The sequence below is a fragment of the Pygocentrus nattereri genome, chromosome 23, assembly GCF_015220715.1.
Source record: "Pygocentrus nattereri isolate fPygNat1 chromosome 23, fPygNat1.pri, whole genome shotgun sequence".
Taxonomy (NCBI): domain Eukaryota; kingdom Metazoa; phylum Chordata; class Actinopteri; order Characiformes; family Serrasalmidae; genus Pygocentrus; species Pygocentrus nattereri.
In genome coordinates, this window is record NC_051233.1 from 17,801,282 (window position 1) to 17,828,745 (window position 27,464).

General features: G+C 38.0%; 1 protein-coding gene across 1 annotated transcript; it reads left to right on the plus strand.

Moving 5' to 3' along the window:
- The first annotated feature begins 179 nt into the window (after positions 1-179).
- prkaa1 (protein kinase, AMP-activated, alpha 1 catalytic subunit) lies at positions 180-26,451 on the plus strand. Its single transcript, XM_017703905.2, has 10 exons — positions 180-387; positions 4,853-4,994; positions 10,245-10,338; positions 15,627-15,771; positions 16,372-16,459; positions 16,749-16,973; positions 17,100-17,249; positions 19,136-19,484; positions 21,801-21,927; positions 23,084-26,451. Exons 1-10 carry the CDS (start codon positions 291-293, stop codon positions 23,386-23,388), a joined length of 1,722 nt encoding a protein of 573 aa, XP_017559394.1. The 5' UTR covers positions 180-290; the 3' UTR covers positions 23,389-26,451.
- Positions 26,452-27,464: the final 1,013 nt, after the last annotated feature.

Below are 27,464 nucleotides of genomic sequence, written 5' to 3' on the forward strand. Positions count from 1 at the left end.
CAGACATATATGTATCTTTGGCTTAGCCGCTCGTCTCAGTTCAATGCTGAAACTGCTACCTCCTGTTCTGCTGGAACATAGTATAGGGATTCGCTTGGGACATGCAGTTGTACGCCCCCTTCCGTCTCCGTCCTGTAGTGCCGTAATGTTTGACTACAGTGGGCGGCGCTCGTTACAGACCGGCTCCGCTGTAGCTCAGCAATCGCTTTCCGCTCTCCGCCGCCGCCGCCGCACAGATCCACGCCGCCGTTGCACAGCCCCGCTGCCTCAGACGGGCTTACGTGGGGAAGATGGCGACGGACAAACCCAAACATGAAGGCAGAGTAAAAATCGGGCATTACATTCTCGGAGACACTCTAGGAGTGGGGACGTTTGGAAAAGTTAAAGGTAGTTTTCCTTGCTGGTTTGTTGGTTCGTCTTTTAATGGCACCGTCCGGATGATGTCAGTGAGGCTTCAGGTGGGGAAACTAACGAGTTAGCCATCGTTAGCCAAGTAGCTCATGCGTTTCAGCCTTGTTGAAGCATATTAGGAAGTTAGCTAGCTTGGGCGTTAACACTGTGGACATTAAGATGTCTGCCTGGGATTTAATGCAACATGTAATGTTTCAGTTTTTACCTCATTTTATGCCGGACTGCCGCTTCGTAATTCATATGCTAGTAAGTTAGCGAGCTTGCTAACTTATGCTAGCTTTATCTTTTTAGCCAGCTGGCTGTGGAGTATCCTAACGGTAAGCACGGCTCAAGTGGCTGGAAGTGGGATTTCAAACCGTGTAACTTCGGTTTATTTTTTAAGGCATCGTGTTTTGAATTGTTGAAATGAAAATCGTTGACAGGTTTTCACCTTGACGTTATTGTTTGACAGCTGCGAGGCGGTTCAGCTAAAACGAAACTGACTTGTAGTATTTTAATAGCTAAGATTAGCTCGATTAGTTGGCTTATTATGACAAAAATAACAATTACATTTTATTCTGGCAGTGTCGTTGATCTTTGTTATTGGTTTTACGGCATATGACCGTTGTATGTTTCCGTGAAACGTGCCTAATGTTCTTTAGCTCGCTTGTAAGTCAAACGGTTGTCAACTTTATGACAGGTTGTTTATTTGTATGAAGTCAAAGTCCTTTCCGGTAGATAGCTACTCGAAAGGAAAGTCCTTGTAAAAGGTATTTATAAAAGCCTTTCAGTGATCACATATGTGTTCAGCTCCCACAGGAGTTTTGGCATGCTGTTGCTGTTTTGTGCTTTTCAAGGAGAAAGGGCTAAAAACCTTTGGTGTACAGTGGGGAATTCGCAGAACGACAAGGACGAGTTGGGGTTTCTTTCGGTCTCATTTGCTCTCCTTTAATCAGTGAACGCCTTTGCCACTTCTACTGTGATTTATTTTTCACTCCAACCTTTTTTCAAGCCTTGATATTGTAACTTAATGTATATGCGTCTTTCAGCGTTATTAGGTGTGAAGGATCCAGGTGTGGAAACAAATGATGACTTTCCAGCATACAGATTCGAACATTTAAGAAATCCACAATTTCTAACTTCAAAATAAACTCTTCTTCTTTAGTGTAAAAGAAATAAACGTTGTTACTGAGTGATATCTTGCTTTCCCTGAGAAAAAATATATTTCAAACTGGAATTGGTATGCTGTCAAATTTAGTTTTGGCGTAATTCACAGTTAAATTTTGTTCTGTGTTGTTTTCACAGTATTTTCAGTTCATACTTTCAGTGCTAGCTAAAATACTACCGAAGACTGATTAAATTGGAAGCGTAGGAAGTCTACTGCGGTGACGGGTTTGAAAAGTAACAAATTACAACCACATCATTTCATGCTTTAGAAATAGACTGTAGACTGAAGAATATTTATTGCTTGTTAAAGAGGACAAGGCTTAGATAAACGTATGTAATTTTTGGCAGTATAAATCAGATTCTGCAAAGAGACCAGAGGATGGGTTTGCTTATCTGTAGTTTAAAATCAGTCCATACCTGTGAAATATGCTTATGAATGGAGATCTGTTAGCTTTAAAGTGCTAGATTTTCAGCAGTGCAGTACTTCTCTCTAGCTGTTAAAGCCTGTATGAAATTCTAGGTTGACTGTTCTCTTTGTATATCCTGCTGTTAGGTGCAGTCATTTGCTACCATGGCATTACTTCTCATTGCAGTGCTGATGACAACTGTCTGCTAGGCCATATTACATTTGTGATCTCAGTAAGATTGAGGCTTGTAACTGAGGAAATTACAGACTGGATGTTGAGCCACTTCTTCTTTTTAACCTGTAACAGAACTACAATAACTTGAAGCTAAGGCTCTGAGACAGATATTGTAAAAATACTTTCGAAACTTTGATGGCATATTGATTGCATCCAGTATAGCCATGAAAGAGCTTATTACCTATTACTCAGCTATTCTTTTGATAAACATATTAATAATTATTTTAATATGAGGTGCAACCTTGCATACTGCAAATAAGTTTGTTATTATCAGTACATTTTGCGGTGCCAATACCAATACCTTGACTTCTGTTCAGACTCCTGGAAGAGAGTGTTTCAAAATCATGTTTTAAATTACAAACCAAACGGTAATGTGGCTTAAAAAGGAAATGAGTGTGTGTAGTTTCTGGAAGTGGATATATTTACTGAACACAATGAATGGCAGATTAATTAAGAAGTGATGATGGTAATAACATGCATACTAACTGACTGTAGTTTAGACAAGCCAATCAGCAATGTAGACTTTGTAACAAGCTTACTTATTGGCCCACTGATATACCGACTACCTATGTAGCTTGGACATTAAATGTCTTGATAATCTGTACATAAAAGTAGGGTTATAGTAATCAACCTAAAAAGGTATATTTAAAAACATAAATATTTAGTTAATATTTGAGATTTAATAAAGCTGTATTACATTTGTTAAAGCTACTATGCATCTTTACTTATGGTGTTTTTGAGAGCCTTGAGATTGAAATATAAATAAACATGTTTGATCATTTTAAACCATCTAGATTGGTATTTTTATCCAGATTGTGGTTTACATCATGATTTGGTGTTTACCATTGCCATACCATTACCATTGAGTCTTAATTTCAATGATAATTACATTGGCCTATATTTGCTTATAGAATCTGTATTCTGTATTCTGGTTCTGCTCTTCAATAGGCTGTGCAAACTGTAGGCCATTTACCCTCTATATTGACTCACTCCGCTGTGGTTGACTGCCTGCCAGGTTAATGCATTACCTGAGGACTCGTTAAATCAATATGAACAATTTGTTTGAGCAGTTTCTCTTGTTCTCTCTCTGTTTCTCTCCTTGTCTATTTACCTATCTGCATTTGTCCTTCTACAGATTAGAAGCACACTGCTAAATGGAATGCAGTAATTGTAGTCTTTTGTCATTATCACATTGTGCAAGACATTGTTGCCAAAATAATTCTCCTATGATGTCTTGTTCAGAGCGGTACATCTTTCTGCCACATTGTGAGACAGTAACCCATCCAGCCATAAGCATTTCTTCTTCCTGTCATTTGCAATTTACAGTAGTAATTGAACTCAACCTCTTATTTTTACAATGCTAGTCATTGTTAATTCCATCTTGCCTCTAACACTAAAAATCTGATACATATTCTGAGGTGTGTTCTTAGTTAAGGGCCAGCAATTATCATCACTGTAGAAAATTACACCACAATATGCTTTGTGAGTATTATCATAGGTATCATCAGTACTTCTAGAACAGTGAGAGACTGTTTGTATTATAAAGCATTCATACTTTGTGTATTTAGATCAGTTTTAGTTATCAGTCCATTATGTCAGTTTTATTAATTTATTTAACAGTTGTTTGATTTGTTTTCTTGTTCCTTCCTAAATTATTTATTGACATTGAATTAAATATGTTTTCAGAGATTTTATTAAGGATGTCCTAATTTGATCCAATGGATCGGGATCAAGGCCAATCCAGACATGTTTTAAGTAATTGGATATCAATTAAATAAAGCTTAAAATAACCTGTTGTCTTTCTGATAGTTATGTTTTATTTTAGCAAAATAAACACTGTGTGGCTCCATTTTCATCTAAACAGCAGTGCTAAGTTACACTTATCTGTTATCAGAGCGGAGATGCTTTTTTTTTTTTTTTTTTTTTAAATATACCCCTCTGTGCTTTGGCCTCCCACCGGCATGAAAACTGAGTTTTAGGTCTCTAAAAACTGACTTTATGGAAGAAGTTCTCCAGGGTTTTTGGAGACACTGACAATGTGCATGGTCTGCTGTGATGCCCTCGATAAAAGTCCCTTTTATTGACAGAATACTAGCTGCACTTTTAAAGAAAAGGATTAATTTGATTAATAAAAGCCATAATGAACTTATCAATCGAGTCATGACTGCTTAAAAATAAAAGTCACTGAAATGTTCTGCTTATCTGCAGCAGTGCTGTGTGCAGCTTCTGGGTTAAAATTGCCATTCAGCAGCACTATCGAACTAAGAGAAAGGAGTAGGTGACCACTAGAGAAATATGATTTCACGGTGTATTCCTTACTATATAAAATTATTAATTCACATAAATAGTCCACAAAAACTAAATTGAATGTGATTATGCATATATCAAAAATGATCTATTAAAAATATGAAAATCATAGCTGTCAAACCTGAGCCATCGATTTTGGCAAAAACTCAACATTAGGGTACTCAAATCGCACTGGGGGCTGAAAAAGCAGGGTCGGGATATCCTAGTTTTTCGTAGGCTTTGAAAACATGGCACTGCTGTTTTGCTGGTACGTTTTTAAGTTGTTTGGATGTATTCACTGAATATGTGATGCTTTTTTTTAATATGGAGGGAATCTAATATTTGCCTTTCTAATTCTCTTCCTGTAGTGGGCCAGCATGAGTTGACAAAACATCAAGTAGCTGTAAAGATCCTGAACAGGCAAAAGATCCGCAGTCTGGATGTGGTGGGCAAGATTCGTCGTGAGATCCAGAACCTCAAGCTCTTCCGGCACCCGCACATAATTAAACTGTGAGTATCAAGCATGGCAGCAGTGGAAGTTCAGTTTAAAGGCCAGTACCTAGACAAGTAGGGCTAAGTTTTGATAGCGGGAAAGCTTAGATCAGATTGGCTGTGCTTTTCTACTTTACCTGAGTGAAAGTATGCTGTCTGCATGTGCTTATCTCTTTGATTGAGTGTTGTTTAGGGATGTCCTGATCAAGGGTTTTGTTTTTTTTTGCCCTAGTCATGTTCTGAATGAATTAATATTGACCTAACCTATATAATATTGACCTATCAGATCTAACCAGATCTTATACAGCCACAAAGTGCACACAGATACTTTAAAGTCTATAGTGCTACAGTAAAACCACTTTGTGTTTTTGTTAGTGTATAGTGTGCACTTAGTGCTTCATTTAATCAGGTGTGCTGCTGATGAAATTCAACAAATCCATGCAATGGCTGAGGGCATTGAGGAGTCCACAGAACCAAGCCTGTGTTCTTTCTCACTTCTTTTACTTCTTGGAAAACAATACATTTTTCTTATGCTTCACAATATTTGTTTTTTGTATTTATTCTAGTTGTATGTGGTTTTGACTGGTAGAAACTTATAACCCAGATAAATGGTGGAAAATGTTGTAATATAAATGTGAATATTTCACTCACCCCAGGGTAAGTGGAGTGCAACAAAATGAAATATCCTTAAGAAAGGATTGGATTGGGCTTAATTAAGTTGATATGAATCTATTAAATGTGTGTGACGTGTCTCTGATTCTGATCAGAGTTTGTGTAGACTTAATATTGTCGCTTTTCTTTTAAAGATATGAGGTTTTGTTCTGACAGCAACGATATTGACGTGAGTAAGAACTAATTGGATTTACTTGCTGTTTTGACTTGACTGATAAGCGGGTTAAAACATTACATTTGACAGCTTGTCAGCTACATCTAAGTGATGTGATGGACAAGGCTTAATAAAGCGAGCCCTGCTTCTTTTTATTTGGATCTCGTTTGCCTTCTTTTGCTCTCACTTTCCCTTCATTTTCAACCTCCAATTTGAATCTTCTCCTGCTGCTTAATGTACTCTGACTCACCCAATTAGTCACATTAAGGCCCCCCTTTCTCTTTTGCTGATTCATCCTTGCTGTTAGTGTGCTTAAACTCTGCTGCAGTGGATGATGCTCCTTGGGGTTTGGTACAGTGTCAGAAGTATAGAGCTGCAGAGAGCTGCAGTGGAACATTTTAGCCCCTTTAAGCACAAGTACATGGGCATGTTATCCTCCCTAAATCCTAAAAATGCCTAACCTTTCCTTACTTTGATTTTATAGTTCATACCATGTTTGGTTTGGAAGGTGTTTTTGAGCTTCAACATTCTCTATTCTCCCCCTATTAGTACAAGACAAATCAGTACATGAGAGTAATTTCCACCCCTGTGTATTTCCGGGGGTTGGTTCCCCAGTGACCAAGCCAGCGGTTTTCTCATGGCTTTTCAAAAGAGGGGCAAAAGAAGTGGAAAAGAGGAGAGGGCATTGGGTTTTTTCTCCTTTGAAGGGTCAGGACAACAGCTTGGAAGAACTATTTGCTTCAAGTAATGCTCTGTTTGCATAACAATACAATATAGTATCTGTAATGTAAGCTAGTTTAAGGCTGCATCACATCAGATGGTTGACTGCTGGCTATATATCATATTATTATGGCTTGTTTTTGTGGATATGGACCAAGCCAGTGGTAACCATCAAAAATCCTATTTAGATTTAGGTTTGACAAATTGCCTAGGATCCAAGCAGTAAACCAAGCAAGACAAAATGACACCAAAGCTGTCTTTGAGCTGGATTAATTTTGATTATGATTTGTGATTTTAATCTGATATAAATATGCCATGTCTGTGGCTTTTGGAAGAAGAACACGCTCCTTCTGTAATAGTACTCTTCGAATTGGCCTCATGGTAATGTTATAACAAATCCTAGTAATAGACATTGGTACCTCTGTTTTTTGGTAACCAGTAGACAAGGCCAGTGGCCCTCTTGGCACAGTTGCTTTATCCTTCTGCTCAAAATAGGGCTACCATAATTTAAAAAATACCTTTAAGTGATGGGTTCACAATTAAGTTGAACGAGCCCATTCCAAGAGGCCTAATGCTAGTTAATTTCAGTTGCTTGTTTATTTGGATTGGTTTAGTTCTTACCTTAACAATGAAGTGAGTGTCTGGGCTATGGCATTTTGTTCTGCCCTGTCAGAAGTAATCTTGAGACATTGCACAGAAACTTGATCCTCTACGTATAAGCCAGTAATTTCCCATACAAATTACATTGCCGGACCTCTTCTAGTAAAAGAAATTCAGCATAAATAGGTCAGATAAAGTGAAGTGTTTGTTTATGAAAGGTCCCAACCAGTATATTGATTGCCTGATGGTATTGCATTGAGTTCAATTTTGAGGTCCTGTGGGTTTACCAGTATAGGTGATATGCCGCAAATAAGGCACCTATGTTTAGCGTCTTGTTTTATGTTACAGGAAAGGGCATAACACATTGTTTTTTTGAGGGTTAATTTTCAGGCTGTTTTTTGAAGATTACTAAACTGGCACTCATTACTTACTTCTTACACATTTTAACACGTATTTATCGCAGAGGTAATTTGTTAACATTTCTTTGAAGAAAAATACGGAGAATTTAGATAGTATCAGTCAGTAAAGCTGTCTAAACCTCATTTTAATGATTTTAAATTATATCAACTAGTATTATTAGTTATCGAAATAGCTTTTTAAAATTAAGAGCTGTCACAAAAATAAATCACAAAATATTTATCGTACCAGTTTATAGCAAAAACACTGAGCTGAAGCCAATATTACAGTATGATAGGACTTGGAGGAAAAAGACTGCTACGTAGTTAGTGTCTTCCGGTACATCTAGAAATGGTTTACTGAAATGAAATGGTTCAGGATAGTCCAGGATAGTCCAGGCTGTGTTAAATGAATTGTCTTATTTACCCCAAAATATTAAGCTCAAGTCTTGCATTCTGATTGCTTCTGATTGCAAGTCAGTGTTTTCATATCACCCCTATCCAGTCTCATCTTTTAGTGTCAGCGATCCTAGCTGGCTAATTGTTTGTTTTGGTAACAGGCAGTGCAGTGACTTGGCAAGGGGGGGAGTTAATAGTCTTACCCCCACAGTCCTTGAAAAATCATAAAAAAAGCACAAAAAGATCAATGTTTTAACGTGGCCTGAATGTCTGTTATGACCATGTCCACACCTGTATCAAAAAGTCTCTAAATTTGTTCCATAAGATCATTAGATTCAAACTGTTATTGATTGCAGAGCCTGCATTGCAGCATTTGAGACAAAAGACTTTAATAATGTTAATAATACAGAACCCGTACAGAACTCACCACTGTGAGCTGTATGCGAAAGTTGGGTGGCCCTCTTTAACGGTACGAAGGGAAACACATTGGTTGATTTTTATTTATAAGACACTCTCAGGTCATTTGCCAGAATATATCACTTCATTGATGATTACAAATAACAGTAATTATCAGACTCGCTCTAGTAATTGGATCAGCTGCCAGGTACCAAGAGTTTTTACTGAACTGGGAAAATCTGCTTTTAGTCACAGTGCACCAGTGAGCTGGAATTCACTACAGGAAACACTAAAACTCAGGTCACTGGTATCACTCAGTCATTTTAAACTTTTAATATCAAACCACCTACAGACAGCCTGTACCTGATTTACTTAATCATATTTATTCGTAACTTTTATTTTTGTATTATTTCTCCTTAGTTTTTTAACTCTTTTTATTTATTTATTTATTTCCTCTCATTTTATTTTAAAGTTTTTTTTATCATTACTTTTTTAATTTGTGATATTGTATTATTACCTTACTCATTTCTTATCTATTTTTGATCTTAATTTCTTACCATTTAAATCTCAACTTCTATTTTTTATCTACTTTTATCTTTTATTCACTGTTATTTAAAATTTTCTTTTAATTTAAAATGATTAAATGTAGTTGTTATTTTCTTTGTCATGTCAATCCCTGTTTTTGTAAATGCTCGGCTACATTGAAAATGAGGGTTGCCCTCAATGTACTTCCGAGTCAAAATAAAGGTTGATTGATTGAATAATAAACTGAAATAAGTAAATCCAGTGCTAGTCAATCAGTGATTGTAACTCAGCTGTCATAAATATTTCACAGACGTCCTGCTACACTTGTAGGATTGCTACACTTGATTTTAGCTTAATTACTTAGTTACTTAAATGGTACTGTTACTTTAAGATAAGTCCTTTATTAGTCCCACAACGGGGAAATCCTAAGTGTTACAGCAGCAAAGGGACAGCAATGAAAAAAAAAGAGAAAGTAACAAGAAGAGAATTAACAAGCAAGTAATTAACCTTGTTAATTACTTAAGGTTTTTACAGTTTGTTACATGTCACTATATAGAAATATTAAAACTAAATATAAAAAACATAAACTATCCTTCACAAAGAAAAACAAAATAAATAACTATAAAGAAATAAAAAAGCTATGATATTTACATTGTAAGGATATTTTGCCTGAAATTCACATGGAGTATTGCACATGAAGTACTGTTTTATATCATGCAAGGGATGGTGAGGAGTTACAATATAAACAATTGTAAATAGAAAGCTCAAGAGTATTTAAACTATAGAGATATTTAACAATATATTGCACTTGGAGTGTTGATCATATTGCACACATGAAATTGTGATAAAATCACAGTATGATCTGTAGGTGTGTGAGGTCCAGTGGGTGCTCTCTCAACATTTTTTGTGCCATATTTTCTTAATTAATGTGTTTTAAAAATAACAATACTATTTTTTGAGAGTGTATGGTACATTGTGATTGTGTATTAGAATGTGTCTTTATATTACCAATATATTGTATATAATAATATATTATTGTCTGTGTCTTTATATTACCAATATATTATATATAATAATATATTATTATATTATCAATGTGGTGAACATTGTTTGAATACTATATATACTTTGAATAACATTACCATAAAAATAAAATAACATTTATCGAGCATTGTGGAGAGAACATTTAGTAGATTATACGTTATAGAAGTAATCTAATTATTTTTTGCCGCAGCTTCTTGCTTTATTTGTCAAGAATTGTGACATGAACATGCAAGAACTATATATTTTAGTGCAACAAATATTTAATATAATAACCAAATTGTGCAGTCATTGAATATATCTGTCTTTCCTCAGTTTAGGATTCTGAGTGTGTTATTACAATTCTCTTTACTTGTGTGATTGCAGGTACCAAGTGATTAGCACACCAACAGACATATTTATGGTTATGGAATATGTCTCTGGAGGAGAACTCTTTGACTACATTTGCAAAAATGGAAAGGTATGATTTTATCTCTCGCCTTTTAAAGGGTCCATATCATGGAAGACTTTTTTAAGTAAATAAAAAGAGTTCAATGTGGTACTTAAAGATTGTTTTACTTTTTAAACATTCCATTCAGTCCCCAGTCCATACAGTTGTGTTTCAGTCTAGATTGCTTTTTGAGTGATGCACCATACTGGGCTGAAAAACAGAGATCAATTACATACACTATATTGCCAAAAGCATTTGCTCATCTGGCTTCACACGCATATGAACTTGAGTGACATTCTTAATTCATAGGGTTTAATATGATGTCGGCCCACCCTTTGCAGCTGTAACAGCTTTAACTCCTCTGGGAAGGCTTTCCACAAGGTTTAGAAGTGTGTTTATGGGAATTTTTGGCCATTCTTCCAGAAGTGCATTTGTGAGGTCAGACACTGATGTTGGATGAGAAGGCCTCGCAGTCATCCCAAGGTGTTCTGTCGGATTGAGGTCAGGATTCTGTGCAGGCCAGTCAAATTCTTCCATACCAAACTCACTCATCTGTGTCTTTATGGACCTTGCTTTACGCACTGGTGCGCAGTCATGTGGGAACAGGAAGGGGCCATCCCCAAACTGTTCCCACAAAGCTGGGAGGATGAAATTGTCCAAAATCACTTGGTCTGCTGAAGCATTAAGAGTTCCTTTCACTGGAACTAAGGGCCCGAGCCCAACTCCTGAAAAACAGCCCCACACCATAATCCCCCCTTCGCCAAACTTTACGCTTGGAACAATACCGTCAGACAAGTACCGTTCTCTTGACAACTGCCAGACCCAGACTCCTCCATCGGATTGCCAGATGGAGAAGCATGATTTGTCACTCCAGAGAACACATCTCCACTGATCTAGAGTCCAGTAGCGGCCCTTTACACCACTGCATTCACCGCTTTGTATTGTGCTTGTTGATGTAAGGCTTGGATACAGCTGCTCGGCCATGGAAACCCATTCCATGAAGCTCTCTATGCTGTTCTTGAGCTGATCTGAAGGCCACATGAAGTTTGGAGGTCTGCAGTGATTGACTCTGCAGAAAGCTGGTGACCTCTGTGTGCTATGTGCCATAGCATCTGCTGACCCTGCTCTGTCATTTTACATGGCCTACCTTTTTGTGGCTTGAGTTGCTGTCATTCCAAATCACTTCCACTTTGTTATAATACCTATGACAGTTGACTGTGGAATATTTAGTAGCGAGGAAATTTCATGACTGGACTTTCATGCACTGGTGGCGTCTGATCACGGTACCACGTTGGAATTCACTGAGCTCCTGAGAGCAACCCATTTTTTCACTAATGTTTGTAGAAGCAGTCTGCATGCCTAGGAGCTTGGTTTTATACACCTGTGGCCATGAAAGTGATTGCAACACCTGAATCCAGTCATTTGGATGGGTAAGTGAATACCTTTGGCAATATAGTGTATATTAGATTAGATTTAACTATGACATTGCACAGAATACAGGTACAGAGCCATCAAAAAGCAGTTAGCATCTAACCAGAAGTGCAAAATACAGTATTATTTACAAATAAAGTGCAGGAAAGTAACTGTGATGCAATGCTGTGATTACAATATGTATAGTTAAGGACAGTGGAGTGGTATATAAAATATGGATATTGCAAGTACAGTGGGGCAAAAAAGTATTTAGTCAGTTACTGATTGTGCAAGTTCTCCTACTTAGAAAGATGAGAGAGGTCTCAAATTTTTTGTCACAGGTACACTTCAACTATGAGAGACAAAATGAGGAAAAAAAAAATCCAGGAAATCACGTTGTAGGACTGTTAAAGAATGCATTTGTAAATTATGGTGGAAAATAAGTATTTGGTCAATAACAAAAGTTCAACTCAATACTTTGTAACGTAACATTTGTTGGCTATGACAGAGGTCAAACATTTCCTGTAAGTCTTCACCATGTTTGCACACACTGTAGCCGGTATTTTGGCCCATTCCTCCTGCAGATCTCCTCTAGAGCAGTGATGTTTCTGGCTGTCGCTGGGCAACATGGACTTTCAACTCCCACCACAAATTTTCTATGGGGTTGAGGTCTGGAGACTGGCTAGGCCACTCCAGGACCTTGAAATGCTTTTTACGGAGCCGCTCCTTCGTTGCCCGAGCAGTGTGTTTGGGATCATTGTCATGCTGGAAGACCCAGCCACGTTCCATCTTCAATGCTCTCACTGACGGAAGGAGGTTTTGGCTTAAAATCTCACGATACATGGCCCCGTTCATTCTTCCCTAAACACGGATCAGTCGTCCTGTCCCCTTTGCAGAAAAACAGCCACAAAGCATGATGTTTCCACCCTCATGCTTCACAGTAGGTATGGTGTTCTTGGGGTGCAACTCAGCATTCTTCTTCCTCCAAACATGAGTTGAGTTTTTACCAAAAAGTTCTATTTTGGTTTCATCTGACCGCATGATATTCTCCCAATCCTCTTCTGGATCTTCCATATGCTCTCTGGCAAACTTCAGACGGGCCTGGACATGTACTGGTTTAAGCAGGGGGACACGCCTGGTACTGCAGGATTTGAGTCCCTCACGGCGTAGTGTGTTACTGATGGTAGCCTTTGTTACTTTGGTCCCAGCTCTCTGCAGGTCATTCATCAGGTCCCTCCTTGTACTTCTGGGATTTTTGCTCACCGTTCTCATGATCATTTTGACCCCACGGGATGAGATCTTGCGTGATGCCCCAGATCGATGGAGATTATCAATGGTCTTGTATGTCTTCCATTTTCTTACAATTGCTCCCACAGTTGATTTATTCACACCAACCTGCTTGCCTATTGTAGATTCACTCTTCCCAGCCTGGTGCAGATCTACAATTTTCTTCCTGGTGTCCTTCGACAGCTCATTGGTCTTGGCCATAGTTGAGTTTGGAGTCTGTCTGTTTGAGGCTGTGGACAGGTGTCTTTTATACAGATAACGAGGTCAAACAGGTGCCATTAATACAGGTAAAGAGTGGAGGACAGAAGAGCTTCTTAAAGAAGAAGTTACACGTCTGTGAGTGCCAGAAATCTTGCTTGTTTGTGGGTGACCAAATACTTATTTTCCACCATAATTTACAAATAAATTCTTTAAAAATCCTACATTGTGATTTCCTGGATTTTTTTTTCTTATTTTGTCTCTCATAGTTGAAGTGTACCTACGATGAAAATTACAGACCTCTCTCATCTTTCTAAGATGGAGAACTTGCACAATCAGTGGCTGACTAAATACTTTTTTGCCCCACTGTATAAATACATACACTTACGTACAGAGTGAGCAGAGAGAATGCAAACGTAGATGTATGTACTGTGAGAGGAGCATATGTAAAATGAAGAGAATGCAGAGTAGGAACATATACAGTAACTGCAAATATGAATATTGCAGTAATAGAATGTGCAAATGAAATGCAGTAATACTAATAGGCTGTACAAAAATGAATAGCGCAATAAAATCATCAGGACACGCCCATTGAGTTGTGGCGCGCCCGTGTTTAGGGTGATGGGGAGGAGAAGAGTTTGTTTATCTTAGCAGAGGTCTGTCAGGAAGTCCAGAATCCCATTGCAGAGAGATGTGCTGATACCAAGCTGGTTAAACTTTAAGTTGAGCCTGGAGGGGATCAGCATGTTAAATACTGAGCTGAAGTCAATGAACAGCATTCTGACAAATAAGTTTGACAGTGCAGAAAAAATGTTGTCCTCCTTTGACCTGTTGCAGCAGTAGGCAAACTGGTGTGGGTCCAGTGTAGCAGACAGACAGGACTTCAAACTAGTCTTTCACAGCACTCGGAGATGATGGAGGTGAGTGTGACAGGGTGAAGGTCATTCAGGGGTGAAGCAGTCATGATTTGGCACAGGCGCAATGATGGTTGTCTTAAAGCTGATTGGGACAGCCACCTGGGCCAGCGACAGATTGGAAATGTCTGCGAAGACTCCAGCCAGCTGCTTAGCGCAGACTCTAAGCACACAGCCAGGTACTCCATCAGGGCCGGCTGCCTTTCATGCATTCACCTTGCCTAGAGTGTGACAGACATCCGTGGTGAAGAGTATAAGTGGCTGCTCATCAGGTGGTAAATCTGTTTTGAAGAAGACCACCTTATTTTCCCTGTCGAAGCGAACATAGAAGTGGTTGAGCTCATCAGGGAGTGAGGCACAGTTGCTACGCTGCACAGTACTGGATGCTTTGAAGTCAGTAATATACGGTATGCCTTGCCACATACGCTGGGGGTCGGAGGATTTGACGTGTTCTTCAACATGCTGTTTGTAACACTGTTTAGCCTTTGAAATATGTTTTTGATTGGGGAAGGTTTTTATTATTTTGTGAGTTGTCACTGTCTCCACCCAGCTTTTGATATGTTGCAGGACAGAGTTGCTATAAATGTTATTGTTAATATGAGTGTCTGTGGTGGCCTGGGCTGCAAACATACTCCATTCTGTGTGCTGGAACTTGTGCTTAAGAGAGGAGACAACCTCCTCCATCCAGATCTCAACAGATCTCAAAGTAATAACATCATGTTTAAATCAAAAGATTAAAGAGAGATTGCCAAATGATTGTGTAAAACGAATCACGCAAACATCAACGGATATTGATCCTTTTAAAATACATATGCAAAAGTATGAACACTCTTCAGTCAAATTTTATGTTTTGTTGATTTACGAAGTAAAAAAAAAAAACTTTACAAGGATCAAACTTAAATATGATTTTTTTCTTTAACTTTTAGTGCACAATATAAATGTATTTTCTGACTTTAATAAATTGGGGGGAAAAAATAAAGCATAAAATATAAAATAAGCTGTAACTTTTTAACAGGCCTTGCATTTCATGATTGATTTTGTTCCCCCCAGTAAGATAAATTCAGCAAATGGACCATGATTGACCATTAAAATGTGCAGAAGTGTGATCGCTCTAGATGTATTGCATTTGACAAACGTCATTTGACCAGCGATGCCCATATCTTCACATGCGACTACATATATATATATATATATATATATATATATATATATATATATATATATATATAGGGACATAAACTTTATATATATTTAGGGACATAAACTTTATATATATATATAATGACAAAAAAATTAAGCGTGTTTAAAGTTGAGCTTGATCTTCACACACTTGTTCTGTTTAAAAATATTTTAGACTACTGTTTGTATTCTGTATTAGCTGATGTGGTGAAATTTGATGTTAGTATTAATTCTTCCTGGTTTCACTGGAAAAGGAAAAGGAGAGTGTAAGTGGTACAGAATTATTATGACAATTTTTGTCAATGTTCTTAATGTTCTGTTCCTTACCAGCTGGATGAGAAGGAGAGCAGACGTCTCTTCCAGCAGATCATCTCAGCAGTGGACTACTGCCACAGACACATGGTGGTGCACAGAGACCTCAAGCCAGAGAATGTCTTGCTGGATGCTCATATGAATGCCAAGATTGCTGACTTTGGTAGGCAAAAAAGCGCTGACATTCCTTTTAAAACAAACCTTTAGCAAAACATTTTTACAGTTTTAAAATAAATTTACAGTTTTGCTCCTTACCTTAAAAGTGGTAAATTAAGTCAAGACAAGTTTCATTGCTTCTTTAATTTTGTTTTGTAGCTACGACGCTCCTGGAGTACATGTTTATCTGCACATTTTTTATGTTTTCTTTGTTGCCAGCATTCCTGACCCTGTGTAAATAAAGTTTTGTTACCAAATTATGTTTTGTTGATTTTCTAAGTGAAAATAAGTACACAGCCTCCACAGAGAACACACTTTTGCACACTGCAGTGCACAATTACTGTTTATTTGCTGAATTTAACATACTGGGTGGGCAAAATGAAACATAAAATGTGGCCTGTGCAGAAGATTTTTTTTCCCCAATATTTTCAAATAAATAGAAATGTGCACTGAAATTAGCCATTTTACTTAGAAAATCAACTTTACAATGTTTTGAAATGTCACTAGTGGTTTTGTGTAGGACTGTATTTTCATTTTAAATATGTTTTGCTGTTAAAGCTAATGAAAAGTGGTCAAACTCAGCTAACTTTGTAATCCTTTTATCTAGGGTTGTCAAATATGATGTCAGATGGTGAGTTTCTACGGACAAGTTGTGGCTCCCCTAATTATGCAGCTCCAGAGGTCATCTCTGGAAGGTACAATATTCATTTGTATTAAATAATTTCCATCACCCCCATGGAGCACTTTCCTGTTTCTTCCGTTCCCTCAATTAACTGCTGCATTTGGCAGTTCTCTAGCCCTCTACTAGCCCTCTTTCTGGCCATTGATTTAGACTTTGCTTTGTGTGGTGCTGTTAATCTTTTAAAAATCATTCTAAGATAACAGTTCCTCTTGACTTTTTTCTGTTGCCTGCCCTACGTCCTGTGACATTACCTAAATATTTATGAACTGTCTCTTGGCTGACCCGGGTCTTTTCACGTTAAGGTTATATGCGGGTCCTGAAGTGGACATCTGGAGCAGTGGGGTGATCCTCTACGCTCTGCTATGCGGGACATTGCCCTTCGATGATGACCATGTGCCAACACTCTTCAAGAAGATCTGTGATGGCATCTTCTTCACGCCGCAGTACCTGAACCCATCTGTTATCAGCCTGCTCAAACACATGCTGCAGGTGGACCCCATGAAGAGAGCCACCATTAAAGAAATCCGGTCAGATTTCTGTCTCTCCACAGGAGCTTTTCAAACACATTAACACTTGTTTATATGTATGTAGTGTTGTCTGACGTCTATAAAGACTGTAAGACTGTGCTTCTATCCTTTTCCCTGTTTTCTCAGGGAGGACGAGTGGTTTAAAGAGGACCTACCTAAGTATCTGTTTCCAGAAGATGCTTCGTATAGTACCACCATGATTGACGAGGAAGCATTGAAGGAAGTGTGTGAGAAGTTTGAGTGCACTGAGGAGGAGGTGCTCAACTGCCTTTACAGGTGTGTTTGAGATATTTCTGGATTATTTTAATGGAAATAACTGTATAAGACATTTACATTATACAGGTAGAAATATGGTAATAAGCAGTTCATTGTCCTCAGTTCATTGTATTTGCTCGACACTGTCCCCATTTTTTCATCTATTTTTTGTTCCCTTATTTTTCTTTTGGTATTTGCCTCTTTCCCTATGTAATTTCCTTTCGCTGTTGTTAATATTTGTCAGTTTTCCATTGGCCCTGCTTTAATTTCTATTTTACTTTTGTAATATTATTACGCTTCTTCATTGAGGTCAGCTGTCTAGTGTTGGTGCTTTGTAAATAGGCCTGTGCCCAGTGATGGTTAAGAGTTGCCCTCAGTCACAGAAAAAACTAATTTACTGCCACTTTAAACACCTGTTGTTCTTTTTTTTTTATTTCATAGGAAGATACTAGTATTTGCACACGTGAACATAACATTTGAACATCTTGAGTGATGTGATTACCTGCAATTATGCCACATTTATTGTACATAAAGATGAGAAATGCAGATGTGTGTGTGTGTGTGTGTGTGTGTGTGTGTGTACACACACACACACACACACACACACACACACAGCTCAAAAAAATAAAGGGAACACTCAAATAACACATCCTAGATCTGAATGAATGAAATATTCTCCTTGAATACTTGTTGAATACAAAGTTGAATGTGCTGACAACAAAATCACACAAAAATCATCAATGGAAATCAAATTTGTTAACCAATGGAGGCCTGGATTTGGAGTCACAAACAAAATTAAAGTGGATAAAGACACTACAGGCTGATCAAACTTTGATGTGATGTCCTTAAAACAAGTCAAAATGAGGCTCAGTATTGTGTTCGGCCCTCCAAAGAAATGCCACTCCACACCATTACTGACCCACTGCCAAACCAGTCATGCTGAAGGATGTTGCAGGCAGCAGATCGCTCTCCACGGCGGCTCCAGACTCTGTCACATCTGTCACATGTGCTCAGTGTGAACCTGCTTTCATCTGTGAAGCAGGGTGCCAGTGGCAAATTTGCCAATCCTGGTGTTCTCTGGCAAATGCCAAGCGTCCTGCACGGTGTTGGGCTGTGAGCACAACCCCCGTATGTGGACGTCGGGCTCTCATACCATCCTCATGGAGTCGGTTTCTAACCGTTTGTGCAGACACATGCACATTTGTGGTCTGCTGGAGGTCATTTTGCCGGGCTCTGGCAGTGCTCCTTCTGTTCCTCCTTGCACAAAGGCGGAGGTAGCGGTCCTGCTGCTGGGTTGTTGCCCTCCTATGGCCTCCTCCATGTCTCCTGGTGTACTGGCCTGTCTCCTGGTAGCGCCTCCAGCCTCTGGACACTACGCTGACAGACACAGCAAACCTTCTTGCCACAGCTCGCATTGATGTGCCATCCTGGATGAGCTGCACTACCTGAGCCACTTGTGTGGGTTGTAGAGTCCGTCTAGTGCTACCACGAGTGTGAAAGCACCACCAATATTCAAAAGTGACCAAAACATCAGCCAGAAAGTGGTCTGTGGTCCCCACCTGCAGAACCACTCCTTTATTGAGTGTGTCTTGCTAATTGCCAATAATTTCCACCTGTTGTCTATTCCATTTGCACAACAGCATGTGAAATTGATTGTCAATCAGTGTTGCTTCCTAAGTGGACAGTTTGATTTCACAGAAGTTTGATTTACTTGGAGTTATATTGTGTTGTTTAAGTGTTCCCTTTATATTTTTGAGCTGTGTGTGTGTGTGTGTGTGTGTGTGTGTGTGTGTGTGTGTGTGTGTGTGTGTGTATATATGTATATATATATATATATATATATATATATATATATATATATATATATATATATATATAATTTATTTATTAATATTATCTCCAAACAGTCGTAATCACCAGGACCCTTTAGCTGTAGCATACCATCTGATCATTGACAACCGGCGCATTATGAGCGAAGCCAAAGACTTCTACTTAGCCTCCAGCCCTCCTGATTCCTTCCTGGATGACCTGCCTGCACATCACCATGCCAAGCCTCACCCAGAGCGAGTGCCATTCCTGGTGGCGGAAGCCCAGCCGCGGCCGCGACACACACTGGATGAACTCAACCCCCAGAAGTCGAAGCACATGGGTGTCCGTCGGGCCAAGTGGCACTTGGGTATTCGCAGCCAGAGCCGACCCAATGATATCATGAGTGAGGTGTGTCGAGCTATGAAGCAGTTGGATTATGAGTGGAAGGTAAGCCATAAACCTTTTGCCAAATCCTTAGAATGAATCTGATACTTCTATCCAGTAAAATAGTATTCAAGAATTCAAGATTCAAGAGTTTTATTGTCATGTGCACAGCAGAACAGGCAGTTGCACTTTACAATGAAATTCTTACTTTGCTGTTCCTCCATTCACCATATATACTCTTAAGAGAATAAAAAAAAGAAAATATAAGAATAACTCTAAAAAAAAACGTAGTAAAAGGTAAAAGCAAAAAGTGTACAGTATGTGCAAAGTTGAAATAAAATTAAAGTTACACGTGTGTATGTGCAAATAAGTGTAGCAGCTGTATATATAGTGTTTATTACAATTTATGTTTACATGAAGAACTTTATTTTAGTTTTTCATCATAGATGTTAATCAGCCAAGACTTGCCTGATGTCCAAACAAACTAGCTATGGATGCCACTGATTGTGTTTGAGATTCTTCATATTTCTTTCTTATAAATATTTATTTTGAATTTTCAAACTGAATATATATGTTTAAAAATCAAAACAACAGAAATCATGAAATTAATCCATGGTCCATATATCCGTTTGACAGACTTGCAGGGGAGTTGAGTTCCAAGGAACTCCACTGTCTAAAATGTCTGCCTGTGGAGTGCAGCTATACAGTGCAGTTTTACTTATTTTTATAGTCTTACTGTGTCCTAAACCATATCAAAAAGCCTGCACAAATTTAATGAAGACAATGATGCTTTGTGAGTGGGTTGAGTGAAATTTTGGGAATGAAGATTTGGGTGACTTGTAGTTTTGAGAGCAACATTAGCCTCAGTTCCAGCACTGATCTAATGAAGCAAAATTTGAACACCAATCGTGTCTTAGCTGATCGAATACATCAGGGCTAAGTAGAAAATTGTATAGCTAAATCAGATTTTCTGCCAAAAAAAATATTCTTTTAAAATACAGATGTATGTGCCATGTAGAAGTTGCAGCACAGAGATGCTCAAATAAAACAAAAATCCAAAACATGGTAAGAAAGACATCACAGTGTAGTAAAACATGGTCATTACAATGGTAATAAAAATGATAAGTGTTAGACAAAAAGGTAAATGTAGTAAATAAATAGAATGCAGTGAGATATTTATATAGTCAGGGAAAAGAAATGCAGAGAAAATATAAGGGAGGAGAAAAGATAGGGGTAGCTCTTGTTTTTCCCCTATAAACATTAACAGTGCATTGCTTTGTTCAGCTGCATGGGCTGTGCTTCTTGCTCAGGGGGTCAAGTTCCACCTTCACTCTTGTGGAATGTTATTCCTTAGCTTCCGACAGGCATTATAATTAGTTAGCTAACCATACAACAAGCACACTGACACATTTACTGTCAAAAGAGTCAGCTTCAGAAGTAGCCATCTCCTTAAAGGCATCAGGATTCCCTTTCTATTTGTATGCCGGTTAGGTAGAAAGTAATTTTCATATATACAGTCCTATACAAACGTTTGAATAGATGACATGTTTTGTAGATGAACAGATTCCCTACAGGGAACTTTAATATGACAGGTTTCTGCAAATGTTCTGTTACAAAAAAAGGGGAAAAAACCTTACAATACAAAATACAAAATGTGCCATAGTTTTTGCACAGGTTGTATTGCCCCATTTCCTTTTTTTTTTTTCTTCCCTATTTTCTAGTCGCACCCCCCCCATTTGTAAAGGAAGTCAGCTGTATGTGTCCCTTCTGTTCATTTTAACTTTCATTGCTTCTCTTATCAGCATTTGACAGCTAAAAAAACAACATTGAACCTAAAAATATATATGCTTGTCATGAAGGGTTGTGACTTAATATTATGAAGTAACATTATGTATGATAGCATTAGCAATTGTGATAGTAAAAACAAAATAATATTTACAGGTTTGCCTTAACCCTAAATGAAGTCAGTAGAAGACATTTGATTTCAAGTTTGCTTCTTTAGTTTTGTAGTTGCTTTGCAGGTACTATAGCTACACAACTTTCAATGCAAAACTAACCACAAGTAATGGCAAACTGCATGGCTAAATCATCACATGCTTGCTTCAAACTGTTGAGTTGTAATCTCACATTGACTTGCCTATGTGGTTTCTGATGCTGAATGACATACTGTTAATGAAATATAAAAATGGCCAAAGTACTGAGTACATTTAGACTTTTAAAGGACTGCTATGACTCTGTTGCACCTTATTTTGTCCAGAAATATCTAAATCATTTGGAGAAATGTGGATTCATTATTTATTTATTCATTGCTTCATTCATTTTTTTCCAAGGAAATGGAAATGGAAAGCTTAACTTTTGTGCTTTTTGTGGGTTTGACAGGTGGTTAATCCATATTACCTGCGGGTGCGGAGGAAGAACCCAGTTACAGGCATGCAAACCAAGATGAGTCTGCAGCTCTATCAAGTCGACAGCAGGACCTACTTACTGGACTTCAGGAGCATAGATGGTAAAAAGCAAAAAGTTACAGTATGGTTTGTCTGCACATGTTAAAGTGACATTAGATATATTTTTTTGTAGTCTGTTGATATGTAAACTGAATGTGATATTTATTTTGTTTGTAAATTACCTTTAAAACACATGCGAACTTACAGCCTTTCGTAGCCTGGAGTCCAAGAAAGCACAAGTTGCCTCGCTCTTCACAGGACTCTGAGGAAGTCTGAGCTAGCTTTCGCCCTCCTAGCTCTGTTGGTATTGTGTGATTGGGAGAGTCCTAACTGATTAACCACCATCTAAACATTCGCACTACAGGTATTACAAGGGGCAGTTGAGCTGTTTTCATTTTCCACCTGGAAATAGCTCCTCATTGCTGACCATCTGTTTTTTAACTTCTGCAACATGCCTCACTGCAGCACAGAACATAGTGACATATTGGCTTTACAAAGGATCTGAATTGATCAAATTTTAAGGTGCATGAGTCAAAATTGAAGATACTCACCCTTCAATGTCTAAGTAGGTGAACATTTTTTTGGAACTTTAAATTGGGTGGGGGGATGGGGGGGTCGCAAAGTCTATATAAGCCTATAAACACTTGGCACTCGGATTGTATCATTGTGCCACTTGATAGTCAAGAGTGTCCTGTTTTTCTTCGTACCGAGCTGTAATGAGGCACATAACTTCTTTACATAGCACAGCATTTGTGGTGGAACGGAAAAGTGTTTAGATTTGTTAACTGCAAGAAAGTTTGAAACAGTTTACTAGTATTACATACATCTCCATTAAGGTTGTTCATCCAAAGCATTACTTTATTTGGCTCTCTGAGCAATAAAGATTTATGTACTTGATTTGTTAAATATACTCTTTATACATACTGAGTTCACATACCTGTCTAGAAGAAGAATGTTGCTAATTCTGCATCCAGTCTTATCGTTCCATGTTCCATCTTTGAAAAGCATTTCCAAATTTATTTTAATTTTTATCATGTTCCGCAAATTTTCCAAAATAAAAAGAAAGCTGACTAATGCACCTTTTAATGTAGCTGAAACCGATTTCAGTATGCCTTAATTGGTTCTGTCGATCTTTTGAAATACTTCTTGTGTATTTACTTTGATCCTTCATCTCTCCATCTTTCTTGCTGCCCTTTATCTCACTCTTCTTTCTTTCAGATGATGTTGTGGAAACAAAGTCTGGCACTGCCACTCCTCACCGATCTGGCTCAGTGGGAAACTACCGGACTGCTCTAAAGAACGACAAAAACGAGAGAAGTGAATGTGAAGATGGAGGGAAGGGAGACGGCTCTGCCCCCTCCACACCCCCAGTGGCTGGAGGCAAGCACGCTGAGGGTTCTCTTACCTCTTCACTCACCTCCTCAGTGGACTCGACGGGAGGAGAGTCGTACCCCCGGCCTGGCAGCCACACCATTGAGTTCTTTGAGATGTGCGCCAACCTCATCAAGCTGCTGGCACGATAACTTGCAGCTTCTCTGACGCCTTGTCTCTCGCTCTCCTGGTATTTTTTAACTTTTTTTTTTTTGCCCCCTCTCTCTCTCCTTGGACTTTCTACCTCCTTGTGTCATGTTTTATCTGTCTTTCTCTTTTCTCTCTTGTTCTGTTTCTGTCTTTTTCCTGTCTGCATCTCTCTCTTTCTCTTTGTGTCTTTGGAGCAATAAGCATGCAAACAGACAACTCAAGCCTTCATGCATCCAACACGTGAACAAGCTGAATGGTTTGTTGCACTGAGATGATCAATTTCAGCCTGTTTCTTTGGTGGACGTGGAGGGGAAGGCAGAGATAAGGCGCTGGAGAAAGGGTGGGTGGAGCTGTCTTTCATGTCAAGACCTCTGAAAGATTGCTAAGCCACTTTAAAGTAACCATAGAATATTCTTTTAGAGATTGTTTTACAGTTCTTTACTGATGAGTTTGTTTGACAGCCCATGGTTTCCTTACAGAGAGTAAGGCATATTGATGTCTGCATTTAAATGTCAGAGTTATACACTGAGCTAGCTGTACTGTACACAATGGCACCACGAGAGAGTGAATGAGGCAGAAAGTACTTTTGCACAGGTTTTTTTCACGTTTCTGTTGGCCATTGTTATAATGAGCAAGCAAATCTAAGAATGAGCCATCTTAATGAGCAAACCCCTAACAGGAGGTGCCAACTTGGTGAGGTGGGGGTGAATTAATTAGTGGACCAATCTTAACTTGTTTATCCTGACTAAGTGCAATGACCCTGTCTTTTGCTGTTTTCATAGATGGGGGTGTGGGGGGGTACTTCATTTTTCTCATTTTCTTTTTTGTGATGTTTGACTCACTGATTTTGAGGAGCAGGCCCTGATATTCTTTTCCATTTGTCACATGTTAGCATATTTTCTTTCCATTGCTCACATTTTACATATATAAATAGAAGTACATACAGAATAAAAATAATGCATTTGGATATATATTTATCAGTGCTTTAAATGGGATGGTAGTTTATATAGAGATAATTATACTGGACTGAAAGATTTTTTTTTAAAGAAGTGGTGTTGATTGTCACTGTATGATGTTTTATTCCATACACTGCTTTATCCATTTTTTTTAAACTTTTGATTGCAGTTGTTTTACCAAACCAGATCTGCTTTAAAAAAAAGTATATGAATTGACTGAATTCAGCTTGTATTATTTCATTTTTCAAAAAAAAAAAAAAAAAAGTCCTGAGAACTAAAACATGTCTTAAACAGAACACAGGCAGTAGTTTGTTCTTGGCTATAATGGATTTTCAATTTTGTGACTTAACTGCTGTAAAATGCTTTGTTTATAGTGGTACAGAATTAAAAAACACACACTTATAAGCTTCCCCAAGAATGATATAAGTCTCCACCCCAAAACCATTGTGTGAAACTGAGGGCACTGCTACAGCAGTTGCAGTACTTAAAAATGCAGTTTACATTGCGGGCTCTGAAAATTAGCTAAATGTGGACCTTTAATTGGCCTGTTGCTATTGAAGCATTAAAATAAATTCTTTGCCACAACTGAAACGCTGGACACACTGGGCTGAAAACCAAAACTGAAAAAAGTGAGGTTTTTTTATTATTATTGATCAAATCATATTACAATTATTTGTTGTTAGATTTGGACACTTAGACCTGTTTAATCTTTTTTTTTTTTTCTTTTCCTGAAGTTTCACTGCCTCCCTGCCTGTTACTGTAGGCGAGTCTTGTTTGGGTCCATCGTGATTATAAAGTGTCCAACCAAATGCTTATTTGCAAAAATATTTAATGTGATATTTCTTAGAGCACTGATTTAATCATTAGAGAATCAATAGAGAAAGAAGACTGAAGATGTTTTGTAATTAATTGTTAATGGCCATGTGAATGCATGCATGACATTTTAAAATTGAAAGTCCATATGAGCTTCAAATCTGCCTTTTTCCTAATGCCCTAATGAGAAATAAAATTTGACTATCAAATTTTCCTGGGGGTGGGGGTTGCTTACTTTTGCAGAGCTTCATGGTGCATAGTCCGTTCTTTACATGTTTCTTTTCTCGGGTCAAATGTGTCATTGAAGTGATGCTCTCCATTACAATAAAATGGGGAAAGACAGACCTTTGCCTAAAAATAGCATGCATCATATGATTCAAGCATACCACAAAAAAGATCCTTAAACTGCTTTACATTTGTAAACTAATACAAAACTAGACCATCTGGCATGGACCATCATACTACCCAGGCCTGCTAGAATCTGAGGGGAAATGTAAAATGCAGTGCATAAAGAGCCTGGTACTTATTCATTTAAATGCTTTTCAGCATTCTAGTATTTTGCATCTCAAAGGTTTACTTGAAGAACATGTCTTAAGTATTTCCATAAACATGGAAAATTAGATAGGTCTAAAAATCCTAATTAGGAGTTTAACCCAAAATAACCATTTGCTTTATGTATTGTTTTGATAAGACATACAACAGTTAGTGTATGTTTAACTAGAAAGTTAAATGGCATCTCCATTGCATGGGGGACCTATAGGACAGCAATGACCTGAAAGATGGTAAAATTCCTGGTTCATTAGGCCACTATGGTGTGCTTGACACAACCTTTCATATGGGTGATATGGCATATCTCATGAAATGACTTCTGTGCTGAACACCAGTTGCAATAAACCCACAAATGTCATGTGCAAGTAAGAGAATTATAACAAACCCAGCATATTTGATTTTGGATTTACTTTTTCTATATATATTTTTTTTTTGCAAAAGGAGAATTGTACCACTAGCAGTGTGTGGTTAAAGAAGTATCCTAATAGGTGTCTTAAGTGTACGGCCTGTGATTCCTGATGTAGCACATTGTTAACATCTCCACACTCTGCATTTGCTGTGTCATGTGATGCCCGGGTGGAGAGTATCTGGTGTTTTTGTGTTAACTGCTTCAAAGAAACTTTGTTGAACATTTGATGAGGTTTGTGGAAAGGGACCCAGTTTTTCAGGTTGGCCAATGTCAATTTCCTGATTGTATTTAAAGAACATTTTACACACAACTGCCTAATAAACTGCTAAATGGCATCAGCTGCCTTTGTCTTTTGATTTCTTACATTGCGATATAAGACATAAAATAATCCACTTGCATTGGAGGAAAAGTCAAAGGAAAAATAAGTCTGGTGTGGGGTGGGGGCATTACTAACAGACAGACCAACAAAACTGTAGCAGATAAACAGCGTTTGAAGCTTTCATCTTTGAAAGTAGAAAAAAACTCCATCATTGCTTCATATCTGGAAAAAAAATCAATGCTATGGGTCTGGAAGGATTTTTTATTTTGATTTGATTTTAGCAATGAAGAAGCTGTTACTGAGAACAGGAAATAGATAAAACAGAAGAGGAAAATCTGCACTGGAACATCAAAACTGGACATTAAGATATGAAGTAAGACATGGACTGATGATTCTAAATGTGTAATTGGGATTTATTTGATGAAGAACAGAAAATGCAACCAACTTGGACTGAATTGTGGATGTCTAAAAATGTATCCCTGCTAAAAATGTATCCCCAATTACTTGAATGGAAACGGCAAAGAAGACATAGTGTGGACATAATGACTACTGACATAATAATAGATTTTGCTAAAAATTTAATTACTTTGTACTTAATGCTGTTTTGATGTAAAATAAATGAAGTTTGGTCTCTGACCTTTGATTAGAACAATACAGGAATACTATATCAATGACCTCGATTAAGTAGGTGGGTTTTTTCATCATTTAAGACTGTCATGTATTAAAATGATTTGGCCATTCCTGACCGTACTGACTTTTGTCTTAAACTACAGCTAAATGAGAAAATGCAGCTTTTTAAAACTCACAGCACCTCCAGCCCTGAGACCACCTGTGTGGAATAAGCCTCCTGGGATGGTGTGCACTCGAGGCATTTCAAGTATGTCATTTTCTTCTAAATACTCAAGTAAAGTGTGATTAGACTGGATTTACTGTTGCCAGAAGGCAGCATTTCAGTCTTGTAATTATAACTGCATTTCTTCCTGTGTTTTGCCCATACAGAGTCAGGTACTGTTTTCATTGGCTCAGTTCCAT